Source organism: Rutilus rutilus, assembly GCF_951802725.1.
Source record: "Rutilus rutilus genome assembly, chromosome: 3".
NCBI classification, from domain to species: domain Eukaryota; kingdom Metazoa; phylum Chordata; class Actinopteri; order Cypriniformes; family Leuciscidae; genus Rutilus; species Rutilus rutilus.
The window spans coordinates 18320487-18345853 of record NC_140211.1 but is presented as its reverse complement, the minus strand read 5'-3'; the positions used below and the strand labels follow the sequence as shown (position 1 = coordinate 18345853).

The 25367-nt window shown below is 37.8% G+C and overlaps 2 protein-coding genes across 6 annotated transcripts in view; both read right to left on the bottom strand.

Annotated features, from left to right (window-relative positions):
- Window positions 1–1158: 1158 nt before the first annotated feature.
- On the bottom strand, window positions 1159–19864 carry mtm1 (myotubularin 1). 5 transcript variants are annotated; one of them, XM_084404837.1, is made up of 15 exons: window positions 19736–19864; window positions 16842–16930; window positions 12918–12990; window positions 12285–12379; window positions 11302–11412; window positions 10487–10588; window positions 10194–10277; window positions 9833–9982; window positions 8478–8663; window positions 7814–7999; window positions 7532–7735; window positions 7204–7296; window positions 6455–6568; window positions 3875–4051; window positions 1159–3152 (listed from the first exon to the last, which is right to left on the bottom strand). In XM_084404837.1, exons 2-15 carry the CDS (start codon window positions 16902–16904, stop codon window positions 2970–2972), a joined length of 1821 nt encoding a protein of 606 aa, XP_084260963.1. In that variant the 5' UTR covers window positions 16905–16930; window positions 19736–19864; the 3' UTR covers window positions 1159–2969. The 5 variants fall into 5 exon arrangements, with proteins under 5 accessions (XP_084260963.1, XP_084260964.1, XP_084260967.1 ...); XM_084404838.1 differs by having other exon boundaries at window positions 16842–16927; XM_084404841.1 differs by having other exon boundaries at window positions 1159–3146; window positions 19736–19827.
- A 2227-nt stretch (window positions 19865–22091) lies between these two features.
- The window catches only part of LOC311288616 (uncharacterized protein), a 66810-nt gene continuing 63534 nt past the window's right edge, over window positions 22092–25367 (bottom strand). The window contains exon 5 of the mRNA XM_084406120.1: window positions 22092–24867. Within this exon, the coding sequence (XP_084262246.1) occupies window positions 23858–24867 (1010 nt within the window). The 3' untranslated portion in view covers window positions 22092–23857. The remainder of the gene's footprint in view (window positions 24868–25367) is intronic.

The window sequence follows — 25367 nt, the reverse complement described above, 5'->3', positions numbered from 1 at the left end:
TGATAACGCAAGAGTCGAGCACTCTGTAAAGTCTTTAACACATCCCAAAGACTGAGATGGTCCTCACTGCAGAACATAAATTCCACGGGGAGACCTCCCACCTTACATATACCTAAACCTACCCATCTCCACCCCCTGATCCCTAAACCCACCCCTAAACCTACCAATCTCCACCCCTTAATCCCTAAACCCACCCCTAAACCTACCCATCTCCACCCCCTGATCCCTAAACCCACCCCTAAACCTACCCATCTCCACCCCTTAATCCCTAAACCCACCCCTAAACCTACCAATCTCCACCCCTTATATCTGGATCCAACTCCGCCCCCCGGATCTCATGTACTGCATTGAGGTGCTACTGCAAAGACTTCCCTCCTAACCATTCTTTTACAATTTGAGCCTGATGAATCTTGACATTGTCATCCTGAAATATGGCCATGATGTGTCTTCCTACATGGTTGTGTGTGTGTGTGTGTGTGTGTGTGTGTGTATAGCTTTACACACATACATATTGTGCTTATGTGTATATATTTATTTTCCTAAGAATTTATGGTTAAACAAACATTATCTATCTATAATCTATCTATCTATCTGTAATGACATAACTGTTTACAATGATATTCTGGACTGATATGAGTTGAGGTCTTGAGGAAAGGCCTGAACTTTTTTTTTAATGAAAACTGATATTAGCTATTAAACTGGTGTGAGTTTGAATCACAAAAACTACTGAAGAACATTTCCTTGCTGATATGGTATTGGATCGTCGGTTAAAAACACAGACAACTCACTTCTTGTGCATTTCTGTGATTTTAAATAAAAAAAAAGATCATTGTAATAGATGATTTGTGACATGTACGTCATTAATATAACCCAGTAAACATCTGTTTACTTTTTAGCACAGGCTTGTCTTTATAAAACCATCTTTATAACTATACTGTATTCAGATCACTGCCATAGTCTTGAATAACTGCTTGCAGGTCTTGAATAACCTTTTTAAATGTTCTCAGATTCACACTAGGAAAAATAAATAAATAGCAAGGGGTGGTTTATACAATTGAAAGTATTGCGTTTTATAGCACTGTAAGCAACCTTTAAACAGGCCGCTGTGTCAATCAGAATGCCTGGGAGTGCAATAATCAGCATACAGTCTTTTCCATGTGAACTCTTTAAATTAATTTAATCAGCATTATGTACAGAACAATAGCTGGGCAACAAATAAAGGATACATGTGGGAATACAAAACACAAATAGATCCCTTTAAACTATTATGTCTAACTTAAGATAATGTCAGGACAAAAAAAAAAAAATCAGAGTGCAGCTTTCCTTCACCCAATCTCATGCACTGAGCAATACGACTGAGAAAAAAAGATTTCCCTACTACAGAATCAGATCGTTTTCAGATCTTTAAAATGTTACAAAGCAAAATTAAATGCCCATTAAAAAAAAGAAAATATATATATATATATGAGAGGATGTTCAACAAATTACCTACAATTACCAAAACCAACCAAAACGTTTTTTTTCTTCTAATTACTTTCCTTTTTATAAAACTGTCAAATTTTACACTGAATAAAATAATTATATTTTACAACAATAGAACTTTCAACAGTAAAATAGGTTTTTGTTTGAGGTAATTACATAGTTCTGGTACTTGTACAAAATAAAAAATAGATTTCTGTCTTATTCCCCCCCTAAAAACAACCAACCGCAAATGGTTTGTTTGTTTATTGAACTCTTGTCTTCTTCGCACACTATGGTTTAAACTTCATATCCTCATTGAGGTCAAAGTCTTTAGAAGTTCAGTTTTCCGAGGCAGCATAATCAACGACTCTCCTCTATTCCCCCCGTGTCAGTCACAACTCTCTTCCTCAAGAAAAGACTGAATTTGGAACAGCACAATCACACTAATTTATATCACAGCCACTCCGTCTTTCCCAAAAGACTTCGCAGACTACGCTACGTCTCGTTGGGAGCAATACTGTCAGCTCCATCAGAAACAAAATGTTTGCTTTCCGTGGCAACTGCATGCCGTTTTAAGGGGTATAACCCAAAGCCACTAACATGTAGGGCCTAAAATTGTTCAACTCCCAAACCTCAGCAGGGGAGGAAACAACCGGTCGCTCAAACGCACAGTGGATGATGCTGCCATAAAGGAAAAAAAACAAGGTTTCTCTATAAAATATACACCTGAAAACCTCAAATATGAGTAAAGGCACCGAAAAGGTATCTGTGTCGCTCGCTTAAAAAAACCCTGGTTCTGTTATTAATGTTAAACTAATGTTAATCACTTCAAAACATTTTCCTTCCATATAGTGCACTCACATGAGCAGCGAATGACCTTTACGGAGAGACAAAAATGAGACATTTAGACAACATGCTTGCTTCCTTTACCTTATGAGGTCAGCCATTTGAGTCAAGCAGTTAAACCTCGCATAGTGACTAATGAAATGATTGCTCTACCAAAGGTTGAAGACCCTGCTTGATACTAGATTGACTGGACACAATGTAGACTAAAGTTTACAACTCCGTAAACAAGACTAGCACTCTTTGAATATCTTTTAAACAGAATCTTACCACTGCTCAACATTCAGAAATGTTCTCCACTCAGATCTAGACACATAATGCAACACATAAATCACATGCGTCCGTCTGACTTGATCGCTTTCATTCGTCACATGAGCATTCCAAACAGTATCCAAGTGGTTTGTGGCACACACACACACACACACACGCTATTTGACTCACTTTCATCATGGTATGCGGCACGAAAAAACAGCACTGTCACTTTAAGGCTTCTCTTTTCGTTTAACTTTTCTTCTTTTTTTTTTGCGCAATGAAGGCCGTACTGTGGTTTATTGCATAATTGGTTTGTTACTCGTTATCGTCGACATCACTACTAATCGTGTTACCATAATTATCACTATTGCTATGTACAAATGTCCAATGTCTGTAACAGGTTGCGAGTGTGATCAAAACGGTGTCTGTAAGTGTGTGATGTGCTGATTGGGCGTGGCAGCATTGGGGGTGGAGCTGTTTGTCAAGTGGGTGGAGGAAGGGGCGGAGTCTGAGAGCTGTAGCTCCTCCAGTTTCTTCAGGTACTGATCCCTCAACGCCAGTAGCTCCTTATAGCGCTGCTCCACTGGACTCTGTTGCTGACAGGCACAAATAAACACAAACATTCATACATGTGAAGTGACATCCGTGTCAAAAATCCACCAGAGGGCAGCAAAAACACTCTTTGACTTCAAATAAGGAAAACCAATCACATCTGCATCACAAAACATTTTTGATGCTAACAAGATGTTGGAATACTAGTTCTCAGACCAGCATTTTTGTATTAATCTATAATTTGCTGGATAATAATTATGATAAAAATATGCAATTTAATACTCAAAAAAGGCACTTTGGTCTGTACACATAACATTTGTACGTTTTCATTGGTCTATTGTTTTTGTCGCATTTAATTTGTATACTGGTAAACAGCATTTATCAATGTTATGACTAATGTGGCAAAATTCTTATGCATGCCAATGCTGAAGTGGCTTCTGCAAAACCACTGTGATAGAATGCGTGTGTGTGTGTGTGTGGTGATAAGGACAGTTTGAGTGACAGTTCACTGCAGTGCCAGAACGTAATTAAACTGGAGAGAGAGGATTTTCTGCACTGCTGAATCGGGCGCACACACACACAGATAAACACTCAATCCCACCCAGAGGCAAAAACACCCACTATAAAAAAATATGCACATGCTTTTTCCCCGTTTCCAAGATCGGCTTGTATAAATATATACTCCAAATATGTCAGCTTAAATAATGCTTACCATCATACAAAAGCTAAAGAAACTACAACCTGATTGTGAAATGTATGTCCATACCTGGTGCTGTATGCGAGGGTTCCACCGGATGTAATAGGTCACCCACAGCTCTAGGTGGCGCATGCTGGCTACAGGGTAAAGCACGCGACTTGACTCTGGTGTGTAGAAGGGGTTTATATACAAGGATGTGTCACTGTTGATCAAAGACCACAGAGACACCGTCTTCACCCGAACATTCTAGTGAAACAATACAGACAAAAGAAAAATCAGAAAGTTGGTATTTTGAATAAACACTAATCTATTATTTCAAGTGAATCTTAAGGATTTACACATACCCACATTAAAGTACAGGTGATTTAACACACTGGTAACTAAGGATCAGCTGTTAAGCTGTTGAATATATTAGTAATACAAATGGTAAGGTGTCAAATCCTTTGGTTAGCAGTAGATAAAGTGGGACTGTGCACCCTAACATTGTTGTTGCGGTGGACGACTCTAGGTGGCCACCAGAATGAATGTTTCATCTCCCCAAAGTGCGTCCTACTCCGACTGAGAGTCAGTCAAGCATCCCTTTTACTCATGCTCTACTTCACACAATGAGCACTGAGAGAAATAAAAGGCAATGTGTGCATGCGGGAGAAAGAAAGCAAAGGCCAATACTATCCTACTGATGGCAAGTGGCCTCCAATAGGCATTTTAGAGATTAACAGACAAAGGTGTGATTAAGTTGAAGAAAGAATAGTACAATGGAGCACAATTTAATAGATCTAAGCTATATTTCCACTATGTATCAGTGATAGATCAATATAGAGTGAGGTTCAAAAGTGAGACCACAATATAAAATATAATTTAAACCAGAAAAAAAAAGTTTTTTTCTATATCATGATATTAAATAGTCAAATATATGACCTTCTTAAATCTGACTTTTCACTCACTTTTTATATATATATAAAAATGAAAGCATTTTCACAAGTGGTCTTACATCTTTAGACGCTACTGTATCTTCATGGCCGATTAATCAGTATTTTGCTAACATCGTCTGATACATCATTCACTGGGCACTACATATGATCAGTAAAAATTAAATATGATATATTTTGTTTTGTTTTTTGTCTACGACAGATTAGAGCTGCATGACTGGATAAATTGAGAAGCACAATTTTTTTGTTTTCAAACAGAGATCAAGATTCTCCCACAATTCTGAACAGACAACTAGAGGTTCTGACAAAATGTTAATTGCTGCAATTTATTTAAAGTGCCCCTATTATGCTATTTTAAAGTTTCTTAATGTGCTTTTGGAGTCTCCTACAACAGGTTTACATGCATCAAAGGTAAAAAAAACATCAAACAACCCGATTATTTTACTTGTACTCATTTATTTACCGAGTATTTTCTAATTTATGGCGGTGAACATGTGGAAACTGTATCAATAACAGTGCATATATTAGCCGAGGTCTCCGAATGATGTAACATAAATGTTGGTAAAACAAATCTTGCTCCATGCTTAATCTTTCCTCAAAATAGTGAGAACGACAGACAATCTGCATTAATAGACACAGTTTTAGGTAATAGTGACCCACAGCTGATCAGCAGAAGTGAGTTAACCAGTTAGCAGGAGACCTACACAATATAAAACTTAAAACTAAGGATTTTGAACACCATCTTTCAAGAGCAAGCGGTTTGCGAATCCTACACTGAAAACTAAGTAAAATAAAGGGAACACAGTAAAAGTTTAGGATTATACTGCTGTGGTATCGTGGTAAAGATGAACTTTAACCACTGATTCTTCACATGCTCGTCCTTGGGCAGTGAAAAGAAACTGGCTTTACCTTCACATTGTAGAGCACAGCTTCTTCTCAACATGATCCAGTATCCACATGAATCAGCTGCAGATTTGAGGTTCAAGTTTTCCCTGGTGTCTGCGTGCTCAATAAGTGGGCGGGCAATATGCTAATGTTTCATCTTGACGTCACAACGAAACGGCTTATGACTCGTTTGAAAAACGATTCATTTCATTGACTCAGAATCGACTCTTACTTTTGAAAGACAATAACTTATATACGGTGCACTTTCAGATTTAAAACTTTGCAGGATGTTTTCATTCTTTTAGAGCTATGTTACAAACTACATGAAAGGTCATTTTCAAAAATCCATAATAGAGGCACTCTAAAATATTGAATTAATCTGAATTATTTCAAAAACTTGGTTTGAATGATTGATTCAACGACTCACTCATAAATACTTCCCTTGTTTCATTACTGGATGAATCAGCATTTTTGAACGAAACTCTCGAATGAATGATTCAATGACAAATAAATGTTTTATTTGCTCTATTTTTATAGCTTCCATAGACCCATAGCTTTCCATAGTTTCATACCTACACAAATGCTTTGTCTGGGTCAGAGGCAGCGCCAACACAGATATGAATGTTCTAGTGTGATTTTGTCAAAGGTTTAACAGACAGGCGAATCATTGTCATTTAGGAATGAGATCAGAAGGGTGTTTGAATCGAGATTGCGATCTTCTTTAACGATTAATCGTGCAGCTCTACACATTATGGTCCAGTTTGTATTAAAGATAAGAGAAGTTCAGGGCTTGTATATCAATGTGTATTAATGACGTGTGTTTGTTATTTCTTACATTGCTTTCACGAGCGCTCTCACAGTTGTAGAGGAACGTGCCAAAGCGGCAGCTGTACAGGTGATCCAAGATTACTACCAGGAGACGTTCATTAAACTCAAACGCTGTTGGGAACTGCAGATGTGGGAGAGGGATAAAAGTTAAACAGATTTACTTGCATTAAACTCTAAATAGCTGTAAACTCTGAAGAACAAAACACATAGAAAATCTATTTCTGTTTCTTTTGCTATACACAAAAAGAGATATCTAGAATAAAATAGCTGCCACTTAAGATGCTGTTTTCCATGAATGAAAGTAGCTCCAAAAACGGCAAACAGTACCATACAAGTTAATCCTACTGCTGGCAACATATAATAGCTTTGTGTGAAATTAAAGTTATTACTCAGTTAAATCTCATTAAATGTTACATATATTAAACTATGCTGCATAAAAATGGATTGCACCAGGCTTGATGTCAATGATGCTGACTGCCACAGGTTCTCATGTGTTAAAGTGCTGTCACATTTACCATTGTTTTCAAGGATTTTTGCAGGGGTGATATCTAGTCATTTTAATAGGCACATATGTTTGAAGAACAAAAAAAAACTTTGCTGTGCATAGATCGGGGTCTTAGCATCAGTATCCACATTGGTTAGATGAAAAACAGCAGCTCAGACATTATGAAAAATACCTCGTTTTGTGTTCCACAGAAAAGAAAAACAAGGTTTGCAGAAGCATGACATGACATGGTTAGACAATTAGATCCATACCTGTTTAGTCATTTGCCACACGCAGTCAATGAATTGCACAAAGATAGGTGACCTGTCCTGATCTGCATGGTTTTTGTCTCCATGGCCGATTCTCTACACACACACACAAACACACAAAGTATGACATAAATACCAACTGATAACGATTCTTTTCTTTTTTTTTTACACAATACAAAATCTAACACAGAGGTTGTAGTTCACCCTTAATTATACTCGATCAACTCTATCAAAGCAATCACCCTGATAACATGGCTGATAGAACTCAAACTCCATCACTAAATTGTGTGGTTTTGCAGATGCAAGACTTTGCAAACTCAGTAAAACTCACTGAGGCGAACTTGTGTCCGAAGCCGATCCATTCCTTCTCCAGCAGCACCTGGAAGCCACCGAGAGTCCTGTAGTAGGAGTCCAGCATCAGCATGGACAAGGAGGTGAGCTGAGCTGTGCGGTCCCAGCCGTCACTGCAGTGCACCACCACAGAGTTCCCAGAAGACACCTTATCAGCCACCTGGATGGCCCCTGATAGCACCAACTAGAGCAGGAAGGTAGATAGCAACATTAGATGATATTAAGTTTTATAATATATATTGGTATGCATGAAAAAACAAACCTTAATATGTTCTAGCCAGTGGGTGGACTCCAGGCTGGAGAGCCAATGAGACTCCTCCACATTGGGGTAGACAATGTCCTTTAGCTTCTTCAGTGACTCTCTCATGACATGGATATTATGGATGTCTAGAAAGACCAGCTCAGCGTTCTGATAGGCATCGTCGCCCTCGTAACCCCCACCCGTGGCCTGGAGGGTAAAGGTAGAGAGGTCTACCGGTTATGATATGTGATCACGTAAACGAGAAATTCTGCACACTTGCATTCACACTTCATGTACCAAAACACACTGTGCAAGAGAAATTATTGGATCAATAATGCCATTTCAAAATGCTCTGTCAGCGGTGTTCAGCTTGGCAAAGCACCTCTGTGGTGGTCCACTATGGGTCCACTTTTTGATTTTAATTAGTCTGGCAACACACAAAAACTGAAAACATACTCATGCAAGCACACCGTTTTGTTTATTTAATACAAACCAAGAGTCCAAGTCTGACTGGGAAACAGTAACCAGCCCATACCTTCAGTGGATAAGGCCATATGTCAGAAATGAGGTAAACAAAAAGTGTTTTTTTCATATTCAAAAACTCTCAAGAACTTCTTGGAGATGAATTTGAATATCTTAGGTCTGCCAATGATCCCCATTTATTAGTGACCTTCTGGAACCTAACCTTGTTTGCCACAGCGTTGACGTTAGGCCTGGCGTCATAGATGGTGAGTTTGATAGTGCCATTGGCCTCACGGATGATGTCCAAATATCTTTCATCATCTTTGTTGCGCTTGCCGCTCATGCCCACCAAAGGCTGGCTACACCGCGTGATCACAGCATGGTTCTCTTTATGGAACCACGACAACACCTGAGAGTGGAAAGAAACCCATCATCATCATCATCATCACAGATGGTAAGGTCATCACCGAACATAATAATTTTTTTTTTTTTGTAAGAATCTCTAAAAAGAACGTTAACAACCATATCGGTTTATTTGCCAATATAAAACATTTTACTTATGGTATCTGTCGATATTGTATAATGTCCATATTTAATATTTAATTGTGTACGCTTACTTCCCAATTTTAACATTGAATTTATATATTTAACATTTTTCATGTAAATGGTGTAATGCGTAAATTCACTTGTAGCATTTAAAATTACTGACTGCAGCTTTTAGTGTTTTATTTTTAGATTTATTTAGACAGAATAGCATAGAATTTTAATATCGGCCATTTATTGGTTATCAGTCATAACATGAAAATAATTATTGGCTTATTGTATCAGCCAGACGTGTAATATTAGTGCATCTATAGCCCCTTTCACACAGCGCTTTGAACCCGGGAAACTGCGAGTGCCTTCTGCGTGAAAGCAAACACGACCCGGGATTGATGCCGGGTTGGGGACCTAGTAACATTGCCGTGTTCAGTCCCGGAACGCGCGCTGTGTGAACATACAAAAGTCGTAATAATGCCGTGTCGAAGTGATGACGCTGAAGCGCGGGATCGTTCGCCAGCTGTGAAACGGTACGTAATGCGCAAGTTTATGATCAAATCAGAGAAAAAAAATGCACAAGCGTGGAAATCGCAGCTCATAAGCAAACTTAAGACGCTGCTGAGACATTTCAAGTCACATCGATGTCACGTCTTTACGGGATTTTTACGTGTTGTGTGTGAACGCACTCTCTGATTCCGGAAAATCACTGGCAGTGTGAATGAACCAAAATCAAACGAACCCGGGTCAAATCCCGGGTCACTTTATCCGTGTATTTTCCGGAATCTCTGTGTGAAAGGGGCTTATGATGTTCATCATACAGAGATATATAAATATCCAACCACATACTGTACATGAAGGTAAATGTATTTGCCTTCAAATGTATAAATCTGAAAAAAACTGCTTTATTTTTTACGCGCAAAAAGCTAACATTCTCCTCTATACAGCCTTTTCCTTATGCAACAGAAGCTTGAATTTGACCTTCCAACAAAAATCACACCATTATTCTGACCTTTCATACTGCTCATCTGTAAAAGAGCTCACCGGAATGCGGCAGCGGGAACGGAAGGTAGCGACTCTTCTAAGATCTTCGTCTGTGGCCTTGTATGGAACAACAAGAATTGTGGGATAAGTGTCACACAGCTCGTAGTTCTTATTGATGAAAGTGACCCTCCACTCACTATTGGGTAGACCCTGGCAAACAGAACAACAGCAACAACACAATCTTTAAATACAAGTAGATTGTGCACTATGTATTGTCTTATGCAATTAAATTAGCAGCGTATATCATATCATATCATATCATATCAATCGCAATTGTAAGTGAATGGTGAGTGTGAGCGGGATGCACAAGGGCAGCACAACCCTTTCTAAACCAGCACAAGTCCTGGCATCTGGTCCTCACCTGCCTCCTGTACTCTTCCAAAGGCTCATAAACGTTCCAGCCATTCTCCTCATACTTTTCCTGACTCAGAAAGGCAAAGAGTTGCTGTGAGAGTCAAAGAAACAGAAGAAAAGTGAAAGAGTCAGTTACACCAGTATTTCATACATTCAGCTACTGATGAAAGCCAGTTGTGAAATGCTGAAACATTGACAAAACACTTAATAGCACTGTATAAAATGCAAAGATTAATGTTGTTTCAAATAATTTTAAATGAGTGTGCAATGTAGCATTTGAGAATCAAGTTAAACACTGACCATTCCATGAGACAGTGGGAAAGCATATTTGAAAAGAATCTCAAATATGTCTCTTCGACTGTGGCCTTCTTGCTTCAGTGCAAATCGCAGGTTCCTCATGTCCTGATAAACACACACACACACAAAATGATTTGAGAATGTCAAATGTCATACTTTCAAAAAGGGGGTGCTTGTCCTGCTCTAGGCAAACCGGTCACATTTCATATTCATTTTAATATTTTTGTGGAAACCCTGATACATGCTTTTTTCAGGATTCTTTGATAAATAGAAAGTTCAAAAGAACAGCATTTACTTTTAACTATATCAATCTTTATTTCATTAGAAATGTCGGTAACACTTTACAATAAGGTTCATTAGTTAATATTAGTTTAACTAATTAACTAACATTAACTAACCATGAGCAATACATTTGTTACTGTATTCGTTAATCTTTGTTAATAAAAAATAAAGCTGTTCATTGTTTGTTCATGTTAGTTCACAGTGCATTCTTTAATACAAGATTTTAATAAAGTATTAGTAAATGTTGAAATTAACATTAATAAATGCTGTATAAGTGTAGTTCATTATTAGTTCATGCTAACTAATGTAGTTAACTAATGTTAATGAATCTCATTGTAAAGTGTCACCGAAATGTCTTTAACCTTTGATAAATGTAATGCATCCTTGCTGAATAAAATGTATTTCTTTAAAAAACAATCTTACTGACCCCAAACTTTTAAGCAGTAGTGTGGTAATAAACCTTAAACCTTTTAAATGTTTTCTTTAACATTAGCTGTTATGAAATGTGGATTTCTTAGGCCTTGTGTGAACGTTACCTTGCAGGTGATTTCCAACCCGTAGGAGTTCTCTCCTCGACTGGAGGCTCCGCCCATCTTCTCTACGCGACTTATGACACCTAAGGGCACGTTGAGGGTAACTGGTGTCTCCTTAAGACAGGAAGTGACGGAAAGACAAAATATCAACAATCTTACCACATGTATTGTACTACAAACACCTCAGATATAACGCTTTCCATTCCACACAATTATAGTAAAAGACCTGATACATATCACACCAGGCCTGGTTCCAGAATCAAATCACTGAGTCACAATTGACGAAGGTGCTCTAGTAAAGTGCTGATGTAATGTGTAAGCAACGGCTCCACCATAACAAGAATAGCAAGGTACCCTTGTAGTCAATAACTTTATCCCTTAAAACTCTATGATAACCAAAATGACATATTTAAATGTTTTTTCCTGTGAATGTTTTTTTATTCATGCCTTAAAATAGCTTGAATGTAACTACACTCTTGCTTCATTTAGTATATGTGGATCCATGAATATGCAAATTATATCAACACTTGTATGAAATTCATAACTTTTGTGTACCACCAACTTTCTTCCTTGCCCTCACTTTGCCAAGCTGACAAATCATGGCAACGGACCCCAGCAACGGTCAAAACGTCCACAAAACAGGGCTGCAGGTGCCCGCTACCATGTGCCAAACAAGGACAGAGCCAGAAACCAGATGAAAGCCTTTCTCTGATATGATGTGATTGTGATACAAAATCCCTCCTTCCTGTCCTCTCATATCCCACTCTTCTCTCTGGTAACACAGACTAATAGATATGTGCACACTAAAGGTACACACTAAAATTGTATTCAAATTAAAGAATGCAGAAACAAGCCTTTAAAAGGACAAAATGAGGTTTTAAACAGAGGAGCTCCTGGCATGGTCTCAGAATTACTGTGCCTGAACACTTTGAGAACTAATACGTTGATTTAAAAAAAAAAAAGAAAAGAAAAAAAGTTTCTCTTACTGAGTCAGTGTTCTTGAAGTAGAGTCTGTAGTTGGTGATGGACACCTTTCCTTTGACTGCAGAATTAAAGGGGCAGATATAGATGATCTCTTTATCTGAAGAGTAAAATAGAGAGGGAAAGACAAAATGTTGTAAACTCACATGAGATGCAGACAGTAATATCAGTGGACAAGTCAAAGCTATATAACAAAAGAGTGGTCCTCCCTCATGGGGGCTGCCATTTTGAGATCACATGACCAGCATAGTACTTTAATTTTATAGCTCCCTATTATCTATTACTATTAAATACAACTGTGTGATGCGGCATTATTGCCAATATGTTGGCCACATTTCCGCCACTTACTGGTCTGGAGTGTGAAGCAATGGATGTTTCCCAAATGAACAACAAAGCAATGAGAAACAAATCTGCAATGTAACAACTTTACTATATTAAAAAATATATATATACACTACTTTAACAGCCATACTGAATCGAGTTCTGGCAACATTACATTTTAAAGTGCCAATATTAAAATAGTGCATTTTACAACACAAAAAGATGACCAAAAGGCTTATGAAGATATCAATCATATTAATTTTTAGTCAGTGAGAGCCCACAAACACACACAATCACACACACACGCTCTCACTCACCGATCACTCGCTCTTCTCCCGGCAGCACGGCAACATCTGCCAACGGCTCCATCTTCAGGCTCTCTCTGGACGCCTGTCAACACATGCAGGAACATTGAGTTGACACGGGTGCATCCCTCACACATACACAAACGCTCTCATATAAGGATGATCACAACTGCTTCAACATTAATACACTACATGTCTGAGCAGACAGAACTGTACTCAGTGGCATCTGATAGGAGGAAAAAATAACTGCAGAGAAAAATCTGAAAGTGACAGGAAGTAATGGAAGAGGAAGTAGTGAAGAGAGGAAAATAAAGAGTCACTGTCCTCTTTCACCCTCTGCCTGTGAACACCAGTCTGATGCTTTATGTGTGTGTGTGAGATCAGGGATCCAGATTGTCTTTCCCTGGGCTATTTTCCTGCTGCCAGCTGAAGGTTAGTGAACTGGAATGCGAGCTAAGAGTGCCATTCGCTGCGTGTAGTCGTTTATTCAGTCGGCCTTTTGCTGCTGTTGAGTGTTTTGCACGTCGCAACCCTATGGGCAAATTTAAGCAAGGGCTTCTGGGTAATGGTCTAGTCTGTGTTCTCGAGATGACAAATGGAGCAGCCAAAACACACACAAATACAGTGATCCTAGCTGGGAAACTAACCTGGTTTACACAAATAAGAGGTAGTTGGGTAAACAGAGATGACAGACGAGGAAGGGGGAGAGATAAAAACAACCAACTAGTAAGAGGATTAAAAGAAACACTGTTAAAGACATCTTAAAGGTACAGTGTGTATTTTCACCAACATTCATCAGCAATTGTTCACAGTCTTCTGGTAAATCAAGCCCAAATGGATTAGTTATAGTTATTTGCTGGGAGGGAGGGAAGGAAGGAAGGAAGGAAGGAAGGAAGGAAGGAAGGAAGGAAGGAAGGAAGGAAGGAAGGAAGGAGGAAAGAAAGAAAGAAAGAAAGAAAGAAAGAAAGAAAGAAAGAAAGAAAGAAAGAAAGAAAGAAAGACTAAGATAAAAGAGACAAACAGAGGCAATCACAGAGACAGATGGACAGTCCTTTGTACAAAAACTCTCTAGCTGTCCTCAGGGACCCTGAAAAAAACCGGAGAGTCGGGTTCTGCTGCCTATCACCTGCCAGGTGTTACAGCTCCGTTAACATATGTATGGAGCAGCAGTCTCCTGGCTTAAGCCCCAGCGAAGTGCCAACTCCCTGTCTGCCTGGAATCCCCCCTGCCCAGAGAGGTTACATGTGCCAAACCAGACACTGCATATGCATGTGTTCATGAAGGGAGGGGCGCTCTGCTTTTAAAGGAAACAATCTATTTTGTTTAAACCACTATTACAAGTTCCCATTTGAATTACGAGGTTTTTACACATAGCAGCATGCAATATTTGAGCTGTGCTTGTCAACTTGACAGCCGGCCCACCGGTTTGAATTCATATACACATATACATATAAAGTCTTTGACTTTAAAACACTAAAATTTGTTTAGGTTTATATTAGTTTATATATTTTATAATGTAATAATTTCACGTTAATCTACAAATGAATGTAGAGACAACATAAATGCCAGTCTCACTGATACTAATACAGCTATTGATATCTGGATAAAACTTATTTCTCCCCCCTAATTTTAAACATTAATTATGGCCATCCGACATTACATTGAAAGCTATACATATTTTACATTAGGCTTCAAAAAAATATGACAACTTTTAATTTAAGTGAACTTAACAAACAATACTCACATAAACCTATAATAAATGTCACATTTACCTTTGCCCTTCCTAACAGGTAGTACGTATACAAAAATTTAATAAAGTTATCAAACAGTCTGCAAAGCATAAATTATAGACTAATCCTTATTAAAGCTACATGAGCTCTTTAGTCAATAGCAGTGAGTAATTTTCTCTGGTCCCTTTGTTCTGTGATTAACTTTACTGAGAGAAAGCTTTATTGGCTGCTGTCCCTTTAAAACCAGCCGCTGCTGCATGACACATCTCACGCGCCTCATTCTCTCACAACTCTTTGCGTTCATTTAAGACTTTATTTCACAAATTTAAGACTGCTCTTATGTTATGAGGATACTCACAAAACAGACATTTTGGCATAATTGTGTGTTATTGTTCGTTCAAGCGCGAAAGAGGACTGTTTTCTGGCAAGCAGTCTGTGCGCACGATACTGGCGCGTGTCTTTCTCTCTGTGTGTGTGCGTGTCAGGACATTCGCAGGCAGCGCGTTTAAAAGCATTTACATGAATACGAGAGGGATCAAATAATGTAACGGTACCCAAAGAATGACAAAAATGAACGAATGCTGCGTTTTGCGTTAAATATTTTAACGCGTTAAACTGAACAAAAAATAATCTCAATGCGTTAACGCGTTAAAAAACGCAAAGTGAGCTTCAACAGCGGATGTCAAGCTGATGAGGGAAAGTTACTACACATAGTTAATTGCTGTCCGGCTTTTACCGTCGATTTGTGGCTGTCAGACTGCATGAGATTTTACGGCGTTGATTCCCATTGTAGCTAGCCAACTTAAATACCTTTTTACAAACGCTGCAAAATCCTTCTTTATTTTGACCACCAACGGGCTGCAACAATGTCCTAAATTGTTTGTCTTCCTTGCACTATGCCAGTTCCGCGTGTTTATCACGCTAACGTACATATTTTTCGACAGCAAATAAAAATGATTAATTATGAAGGCTATATTCAAATAAATTGATAATATAACATTTTCTTCAAAACGATAAAAAAATGTTAATGCCTGTAGGATTACAATTTAATGCTTTTTAATGCCATTTAAGGCCTTAATTATCGCAAAATCCATTTAATGACTATTAATGCTTTTTAATGCCCCGCGGAAACCCTGCGGATACCTTCACTCTTGTCTCAGCCATTTTCACAGGGTATTATACATGTTTTTTCCTTTAATTTGCTTTTAATTCCTATATTCACATCCTTTACTGTGGTAAAAAAAAAGAAAAAAGCTGCAGGACAGATACCTTTTTACTTCACTTATCAAATTCTATTTAACACTGTTTGTGCTTGTTAGACTAGGTAAGGTAGGGTGTTTTATTTAAACCACGGACCACATTCCCAACCACTGCTCCACCGCTGGTAGTTGGTCCATGGTATAAAAATAAATAAATAAAAACTGCCTCTGTCACAGCCTTATGCAATATGCGTATTATTAATATTATCACCTTATAAATGTACTGAATAGCTACGCTGGACTGAATGCACTTTCTGATCTTAAAATAGTTCAGTTGGATACCTGACAAATAACTTCGACATCAACTTTCTTTTTTGACATCATGATGCTATGTAAAAAAAAAAAAAAAAATATATATATATATATATATATATATATGTGTGCGTGTGTGCATGTGTATATATATATATATATACATATACACACACATATATATTTTTTCCCCACCACAATTTTCTTTTTTGCAGTTCACGTAAATAGTCTTGTGTTTGACAAATTATTAATATTAGTGTATATAAATGCACTATTTAAACGCAATTTAAAAGAGTTTAAATGTAAAATGAGAGATGTAAATAAAAAAGAATAAGGCAGCATATAATAATAATAACTTTATTTATATAGCGCCTTTCCAACACCCAAGGTCGCTTTACAAAGATAAAGCTATTAATAAAGCATATGAATGCTATCAATGTCTCTATGTTCTATAGCATCTATATGGTTGCTTATTTCTATAGGAGAGCAGAGCAAAGGGCAGCTCTATTGACACCAGTGAAATATATTATTTATTCATGCAGAAGCTGAAAGTCTAACCCTCCTATAACAGCATCGCACACTTATAGGATCATGTAGTTTGAAAGCAAAGAGGGGAAAATGAGAAATATTCTGTTACAGTCGTAGGACATGAGGACAGCACAATTATAGCACATCTGCACATAGGCTTCACTCACGTTTTGGCTGGAGCTGTGCCCCAGAGGACTGGAGTTGTAAGGTGCTATAGGAGCCGAGGCCATCACTGGGTTTGCTTCTTCCACCGCTACTGAAAGACACAAGAGAAATGTCATTTTTCTTTTCAGCTCAACAATCAGGACTTTTTTTCTGCTGGCTGGTAGTTCAGATGTGTAGACACTTGTTGTGTCTACATCTACACTAGACTCACCCAAAAAAAAACAATATTTAGCCTAAACATTTTCCAAAGTTTAGATGTAAATAAATATAATAAATACACATATATTTTAAATTCATTTTCAAATTTTCTTTGAAATTTTCAACGATTTGTATTAGGTTTTTAATTATGACTTGAAATTACACAGCAATAATTAAACTCCATGACAGCAACAGATTGCTGGACAACAATGGTATACAGTGCTTCAAAGACTATCACAAATCATTCTCACAATTTTGATTTTTTTCTCTTCAATTCAAAAGGTTGGAGTCGGTAAGATTAAAAAAAAACATTTTTTTAAAGAAGACTGAAGACTCACCAAGACTGCATTTATTTGATCAGATATACAATAGAAACAGTAATATTGTAAAATTATTTTATTATATAAAATAATTTCCCTATTTTAATATATTTTAAAATGTAATGTATCCCTGTGATGTCAAATGTGAATTTTCATCATAATTACTCCAGTCTTCAGTGTCACATGATCCTTCAGAAATCATTCTAGTATGCTGATTTGATGCTTAAGAAATATTTCTTATTATTCTCAATGCTGAAAACAGTTGTGCTGCTTAATATTTTTGTGGAAAACTTTATATGTTTCTTCAGATTCTTTGATGAATATAAAGTTCAAAAGAACAGCATTTATTTGAACATTTTAATTTCACATTATAAATGTCTTTACTGTCACTTTAGAACAATTTAATGTGTCCTTGCCAAGTCAAAGAATTGATTTCTATCAAAAACAAATCTATGACCCTAAACTTTTGAACACTAGCGAGTGTAAGCCAATGAATAACTTACTTTACGATGGCAACTACTGCCCCACTGGCAGTGGCACACCAAAACACGTTTTTTTGTTTTTTTTACGTGAACGCTGTTTTACGTGAATTTTACGACAAAAGGGAAGAAAAAAGTTTTGTTTACATACAAAAGAAATAATAGATTAGCAATTAAATGTTACATCGCAACCATGGAAACATTTGGAAACATTCATGTCAAATGAGAGAGGTAAAGTTTAAGCCACTTGTCATTTTTGTTTTCAGTTTTGCAATCTGGTCACCCGATTTTCCACGAATTTAACAATATTTGACACTATCACAGCCCCACATCACAGACATCCAAATGTTTAAAAAAAGTATAAAAACACATTTATGATCAAATAAAGTAAGAGAGCTGTATTGTTGAGCTTTGTGTAGACTTTTTGACTTGTTGAAATGATGAATCAGTACGAAAGGCAGCAAAGAAAAGGGAGAGAGAAGGGGAATATGGCTGGAAAGTGAAGCTGGTCACGCGCAAACTAAAGCACCGACTGACATGTCAATAAAACCTTGTATTTTTTTATGAACCCTGATGTTCACAAGAAGCACAGTTGCTGTTTCTACAGTTGTCTTCGTATATTTTTAGCAGAAACTACCACAGATGTGTCAGTAAGCGGAAGTGAGAGAAAACATGAAACACATTCGATCGACAGCATTAAAATGAGCTATTAATTCACTCAGAGAGCAAGAACATCCTGTCATTTGATGCACTGAGGGACAGATATGTTGACAAGAGTTTACTTGATTAAATTGATTTTTGAACATTTTGAACCACGATCCTTTGGGCATAAATTCTTTCAATTGGCCTTTTTTGTCTGAAATGTAAGTTATATTAATATAAATTAAATAATGTGAATTATTTGTTTAATAAACTTTTTTAAATACAAATACAAACATTGTTTTATAAAAGCAACCCAAAAACGCTGCAAGCTTTTTAGTGTTGACACCCTTCAACAATATCTGACCACATCCGGACCTCAGAGCATGAAGTCACTATTTGGGCTAAATTTACACATTTGTAATGAACAGTGATGTAGAAAACAGAACAAACCAGATCTTTGAGTCATTTGTGGGTCAAAAATGAAGCTCAGAGTTTCAAATGAACACCTGAGGGCATGACACATGAGGTAAGCGGTCAGAGATAGAGATGTAAATAATTATAGCACCAGTCTGGGGGGAGAGAAAGAGAGAAAGAGAGAGAGAGATAACGATGACAAGAAGGACTGATGTGGCTCTGACATGACGGGGCACATTTACACCCTTCATTCATCATGCACTTCAATATTCAGCACACATAACACAAATTCCCATAGCCTTAAAGTCGTATACAAAAGTTGATTAGCCTATAATTTTTAACTTAGAGATAAGAGAGAATGAAAACAATCTGTCCAAGGCAGTTTCACTTAACGTTACACCAACATAAACTCTCAGCCTGCGGCGTTTCGTGCCCGGATCAAACATGAAACAAGTAGCTACACACTTTCACTAACTTGTGTGATGATGTGATGGAAAATCATGATCAGTATTAATCTGGCCCATATGTATACATATCCACTTCCATTCATAGTGTCAAAACAGTGACGAATAAGGACATACACATCGACATAAGGTTCGCAAGTGTCTAAAAACTCCACTTTCATAACTTCTAGCGCTTTCGAGTGAGCACTTACTCTGTGAATGTATTCCAGCACAGGACTGTGACCAGGAAACAGCTCGGGCCTATCTCTACGGCAGCTCTCAAGTGCTAACATTTACCCCGGAGTCCGCTCCAAGCAGCAATAAATACAGACCAGACCCTCGTCGAAAAGTCATAACGTGCAACCCGAGCAATATTGGGTTTGCAAATGTGTTTACTTACCCAGAAACTAGCAATTCTCCGTTCCTCTGATCGCCAGTCTGTTTTGCACCGCCGCAGGAAGCGCTCAGCCCGAGTCACGTGACAGCGGTCACGGCGCTCATTGGCTACTTGTCAAATCATGTAGCTACTGCAAGGAATGTAGGGAGTTGTATTTTTGAGAAGAGCGGTAAGACAAGAGAGCCATTCTGAAAACATACTGTCAAACATGTTCCTTGACGATTTTGTCATAAAAAATGTAAATCGAAGCATCTTTCTTGATTATTTCATTACACAAAATGTATTTTTATATTACATTTTGATTCTAAATGTTAATAGGCTAAATATTACATAGGCCTATTAAATATGTTTGAAATATGTTTGAATCACTGGTCACAGTACATTTGATGTATTTGTCCAGGATCTACATAGTGTAAAAGCAAAACAAAATTAATAATTAATATTATAAATAATTTAAAAAGTTAAAAAAATTTAGCCTAAGTTAATTTAAAATTAACCAACTTTTTTGGTAAAGTTGAGGGAAAGTTCTTATATGTCAAAGTTTAGAGAAAGAAGTGATCACTGTGAGATTCACATATCTATCTATCTATCTATCTATCTATCTATCTATCTATCTATCTATCTATCTATCTATCTATCTATCTATCTATCTATCTATCTATCTATCTCAAATATGAGACCAATTCCAATTCTGCTGTAAAGCAGCTATAAAAATACACTAGTGTCTCAGCTATGTTGTCAGTCAACATTGCTTGGAAAGAACCAGAAATAGGGTATATGGTCAAACAGCCTACGTCTGTTTCCATTGCTGCCTGATGAACAAACAACTTGTTTTAGTGTGTTCAGTCTTGTTGGCCATTTCTGTCAAAGCTGCCTAACAGTGCTGCCCCACACCATCACTTCAGTTTATCTCTTAAAAAAAAAGCACAGAAAAGCGCAGGCCTAGAGATTTTATTTTCCTAAATAATACCAGATCACCCACAAGTGTTTTACTCCTTTCACAAATTTTATTTTCTATTACCAGTCATTAATATTTGACACATAATTAATGTACTCATTCTTTTGCATATTAAGCTCTCTGTATTCATTAACGGCACTAAACTGGTAGTGCCTATCATAAAAATGCAAATTAAAAGTCTTGCTCAGAGAGGCCTATAGCTGAACGCTGTGCAATCTGCTTTCTGCAGTGTCATAGTCATACCAATAATTCCACCAGTTCTTACAGATAACAGTTAACAGAGCCTGTACACACAGCATTTTGTGGGAATTAATGGCTCTGGGATGGAACACACAGTTACACACAAGGTTTTTTTAAATTATTTTGCATTACTCAAGTTGTGACTTTTGGAGCGTGGATTATCAAGTTTGATTTTACTTAGACTTAATCTGTTGTGTAGCAATAGCTCTGATCCATAACTGCATGATACATGAACCTGCAGTAGCGGAGGTAAATTTGTTAAACCACCAGTTGCTGAAACATCCACTTATATGCAGAAGCAAAACTGCTGATCTAAAAATGAAACAGGCACAACCATAAAAGACCATTAAGAGGAACTGTACCAAAGAAAATGCCAATTTACCTATTTGTAAGGAATTCAAAACAACAGAAACATATATGTATCTTTAACCTACCAGAAATCAAATATTTGAAACATTTGTTTTATATAGAGAACATTAATGTGTGGTTCCCTGACTCCACTGTCTTCTCACTGCATGGTAAATATATCCATTTTGCATTTACTTGCATAACTGTAAGAAAATTATGCTTTCCAAAATTTTAGAGCAAATTTATTGTAATTTTTTTATATGAAGTTTCTCATATTATCTCTAGATAAGAAAATAGTGATTTCATTTCCCACACTAAAGACCAACACTGAAGAAAATGATACTGAAATCAGTTCGGCTGTGTTGTGGAAAACACCACCATGTGAGGAATCATAAAATCACTGTGCAAACTCCTCTTTCCTCTAAGCTTAAGCCAAAGATGTAAATGAACCTCTTTACCATAATAATCAAAACATAAAAAAATTATAATAACTTCAGCCCCATTCAAAACTTTTTTTTAATGATTGTTCAAAACAGAAATGGAAGTGAGAAGTAGTGAAAGTTTAAGAGCATATTTCCTTGCTTGAATCAATGTCCCAAATATTTTTACTTTATTCACGCCTTGTTTTCATAAGCCCTGTTGTTCTTGTGTACCTATAGATCAGTCTAGAACAGTAGTTATCAGGCATCACTAAATGAGGTGTGGTGCTAATATTTTTTCTGTAGTCATAAATTTGAGTCACACCACCAGTGGAAATGGAAGTAGGACTATAAGAAGAACAGAAAGAAAGGAGACGTGTTTGATTTTATACAGTTTATTTTCCAATCTAAAAATATGAAGACAAAATATAATAAATCACAATTAATCACAAATCAGAATGTCTTAAAGTTCATGGCATTAACTACATGGTCATGAACTACTGGAAACCCAAGACTCTGGCACAAAGGACTGTGGGTTTTATGCACTTACTGTGACGGGTGTTGCTGTTGTATTAGATAATAGGTGGTGTGATCATATATTGTTGTCCCTCTGCTACTCTGAGGCTGCTGTTTCAGTGTAGCTGGTGTGCACTTACAAAAAGACATTCCTAGAAATGCTGAAAAGTGTCCTTGAAAACGTCAAGATCCTCATTTTATTAGCTGGAACAGATTATTACAAAGACACTAGTGTCTAGTGTAAAATGTATTATGCTATGGCAATATGACACAATTTAGAGAACCTCTAGACTGTGCAATTGATGTCAGAATGAAATGCTGTGAGAAACATTACTCCAAACCTCACAATTTAAAAACACAAAACAAATAACCCTCTTAAGCCAGACTGGAGTACCAGAAGTCCAGTTATGTCAAAAACATAACAAATTTTTCACCATTGTAATACATAGTATTACTCCAAAACTAACCATACCGTCTTGCATAATACAAATTACAATAGAGTTTCCTAGTGTAAAATATTTCATTTGCAATTTTAACGTGACACTCATTTCTTTACATCATTGCATTTTTGTTTTATTTATTCTTTTGATAATTATTTACAAAGAAATTCTGAAGAATTCATCAGCAGAAAAGAAGCATAAATATGTGTACTTCTCTTTTGTATGTTACAGTTTAAGAAACCATATTTTACAAAATACTTTATGTACAGGACAAGCCCCTTTTGAAATACCCTCAAATAGTTCGTCACAGAAATGATTTCATATACTTTTCAAATAGCAAGAATGAAAAGCTGCGCATATTTGCTCGATCTGGCATGAGACTGCCAACAATACTGTTATCACGCTGCATTTAAAGGGCTCGTTCAACCAAAAATTACAATTCTGTCATCATTTTATTCAAACCCCATGTAAAGTATTCAATACAATAATTGAATTGTCGGTGTTGTTTTAGACCCCATTCACTTTCATTGCAGGGACAAAAAAATATATATTTTTTTTGTTTAACAGAAGATTTGGAACGACTTGAGGGTGAGTAAACAATGACAGAATTGTACTTTTTGGGTGAACTATCCCTTTAACTGAATGAGAACTTTTTTGACACTGCTGGGGAAAGCCCATGTTTTCATAAAGCAGTGTTTCACTCCATATTGAAATACAGTGCAAAGAGCACTGGAAGAGCAACCTTTGAGAAAAGGATGGGGCATCTTATGACATAAGCACGTTTTATTGGCCGCCAAAAGCCATTTCAGGGGGCTCAGCAGTGCATCATTTCAGCAGTGCGATACATTCTCACTTAAGCTAGCCACGGAAAAATGCTTTATGACCTTAAGGCCTGTTCACACCAAAGACCATAACTATGAAGTTGAAATAATTGTTCGAATTATTTGAGCATAGGGAAGTCCACACCACAACTATAACGATAACGACACAGAAGAGCAATATCGTTGGAATCACTCTTGGAGCGTTGTTTCCTGCGTGCACATTTATAAAAACAGAATGTTATCTTCCATTGGTGTGGACAATATATTTGTCGTTACAGTTATCGTTCTTGGTGTGAACGCGCCTTTCCAGAATGATGGACCCACGACCTCGTTCTGGTGCTGTGTGTAGTGATTTTCAAACCTAGGAAGCTTTCAATCAGTCCCTATGAGTTTTGCTCAAGGTATTCATCAATCATGGTGAGATTGTTCAGCCAGTCTTCGTTGTTTCCCACCAGAGTGTCAATGAAGTCCACCTCCGCACCGCCACCTCCACCTGGTCCTTGCAGCCCTCCAGTTATTGCCCCGTTGCTCTGATGCTGTGACGTGTAGTCATAGGAGGGCAGCTTATGTCCGGGGTTGTAGCCCTGTGGTGAACAGTGTTTCCCTGCGGAAGCAGTCTGGTAGCTAGGAGGAGCCATGCCATGAGCTGGGTGCATCATGGATGGACCTCCTGGTTTCATAACAGCTAGAGCGGAAAGTGGACCTCGCATTCTGAGGCTCTGTTGGGGCATGGAGGAGAGAGGCTGGGCGGTGGGAATCTTCTGGTCCGGTCTGCCAACCAACCCAGGGGGTATTTGATTAGGAGGTGGACGGGAACCAGGGAAGTTGGCTGGCATACCGGTCATTCGCTGTGGAAACTGAGGACCCCCGCATCCAGGTGGGGCTCCTCCGGCGGGGAAGGGATGTTGGTGGTTCGCAGGGTCCATATGCGGTTGCACCCCTTGCTGGTGCTGCCAGAGCTGGGACTGTGACGTGGGCTGCTGCTGGGAAGGGAACATCATACGTGACGGAAGAGCTCCGGCTTGGTGCAGCGCCTGCCGCAGGTGGTGGGTCGGCACGGGAACACCGGTTAGGTTGGGACACGGCATTCCTGGTCGCGTCACACCGTGAGCCGGGTGTAGCGGTTGACGTGGAGGGCCGCCCATTCCCATCATGCTCTGGCCCGGCTGCATCGCCATTCCGAAGTCTTGCGATGGGTGACAGAGTGTTTGTTTAGAACCTTTGCTGCACATGTATCCTCCGACCGACGGGCCCATCTGGGAGACCGAGCTGGAGGAAAGACCCATTCGGTTTGTGGGTAAAGGGCCGCTATGGGAGAGCATTGTGGAATTCGACTGTTGAGAAGCCCCCATAGGATAACCACCACACTCCGGAGGGAGAGGTCGACCTGGACCTGCAAGACAGAAAGCAAAAATTAAGTGACTGAGTACGCCTTTGGGTATTCTACTGGTCAAAAGTTTGTGGTCGGTAAGATTTTTTAAAGTCTCTTATGCTCGCCAAGGCTGCATTTATTTGTTAAAAAAGCTAAATATTATTACAATTTAAAATAACTGGTTTCTATTTTAATATATTTTAAAATATAATTTATTCTTGTGGTGGCAAAACTGAATTTTCAGCAGCCAATACTCACTTACAGTGTCACATGATCCTTCTAGAAATCATTCTAATATGCTGATTTGCTGCTCAAAAAAAAAAAGTCTTCATTCATATATCATTACTAAAAAAACAGTTGTGCTGCTTAATATTTTTGTGGAAACCATGATACGTTATTTTCAGGATTTTGAATAAATTGAAAGTTCATAGGAATATTTTGTAACAATGTAAAAATCATTTTAATGCATCCTTACTCAATAAAAAATACAATTTTCTTTCAAACAAAAAGAAAATCTTGCT

What these genes read in the sequence shown, in the direction of transcription:
- mtm1 (XM_084404837.1), bottom strand. Translation starts at nt 16,904, where the DNA reads ATGGCCTCGGCTCCTATAGCACCTTACAACTCCAGTCCTCTGGGGCAC. An exon ending in GGCACAGCTCCAGCCAAAAC is followed by an intron (nt 12,991 to 16,841) that starts GTGAGTGAAGCC and finishes ATGTGTTGACAG; the next exon opens with GCGTCCAGAGAGAGCCTGAA. An exon ending in ACCCTCGCATACAGCACCAG is followed by an intron (nt 3,153 to 3,874) that starts GTATGGACATAC and finishes TGTGCCTGTCAG; the next exon opens with CAACAGAGTCCAGTGGAGCA.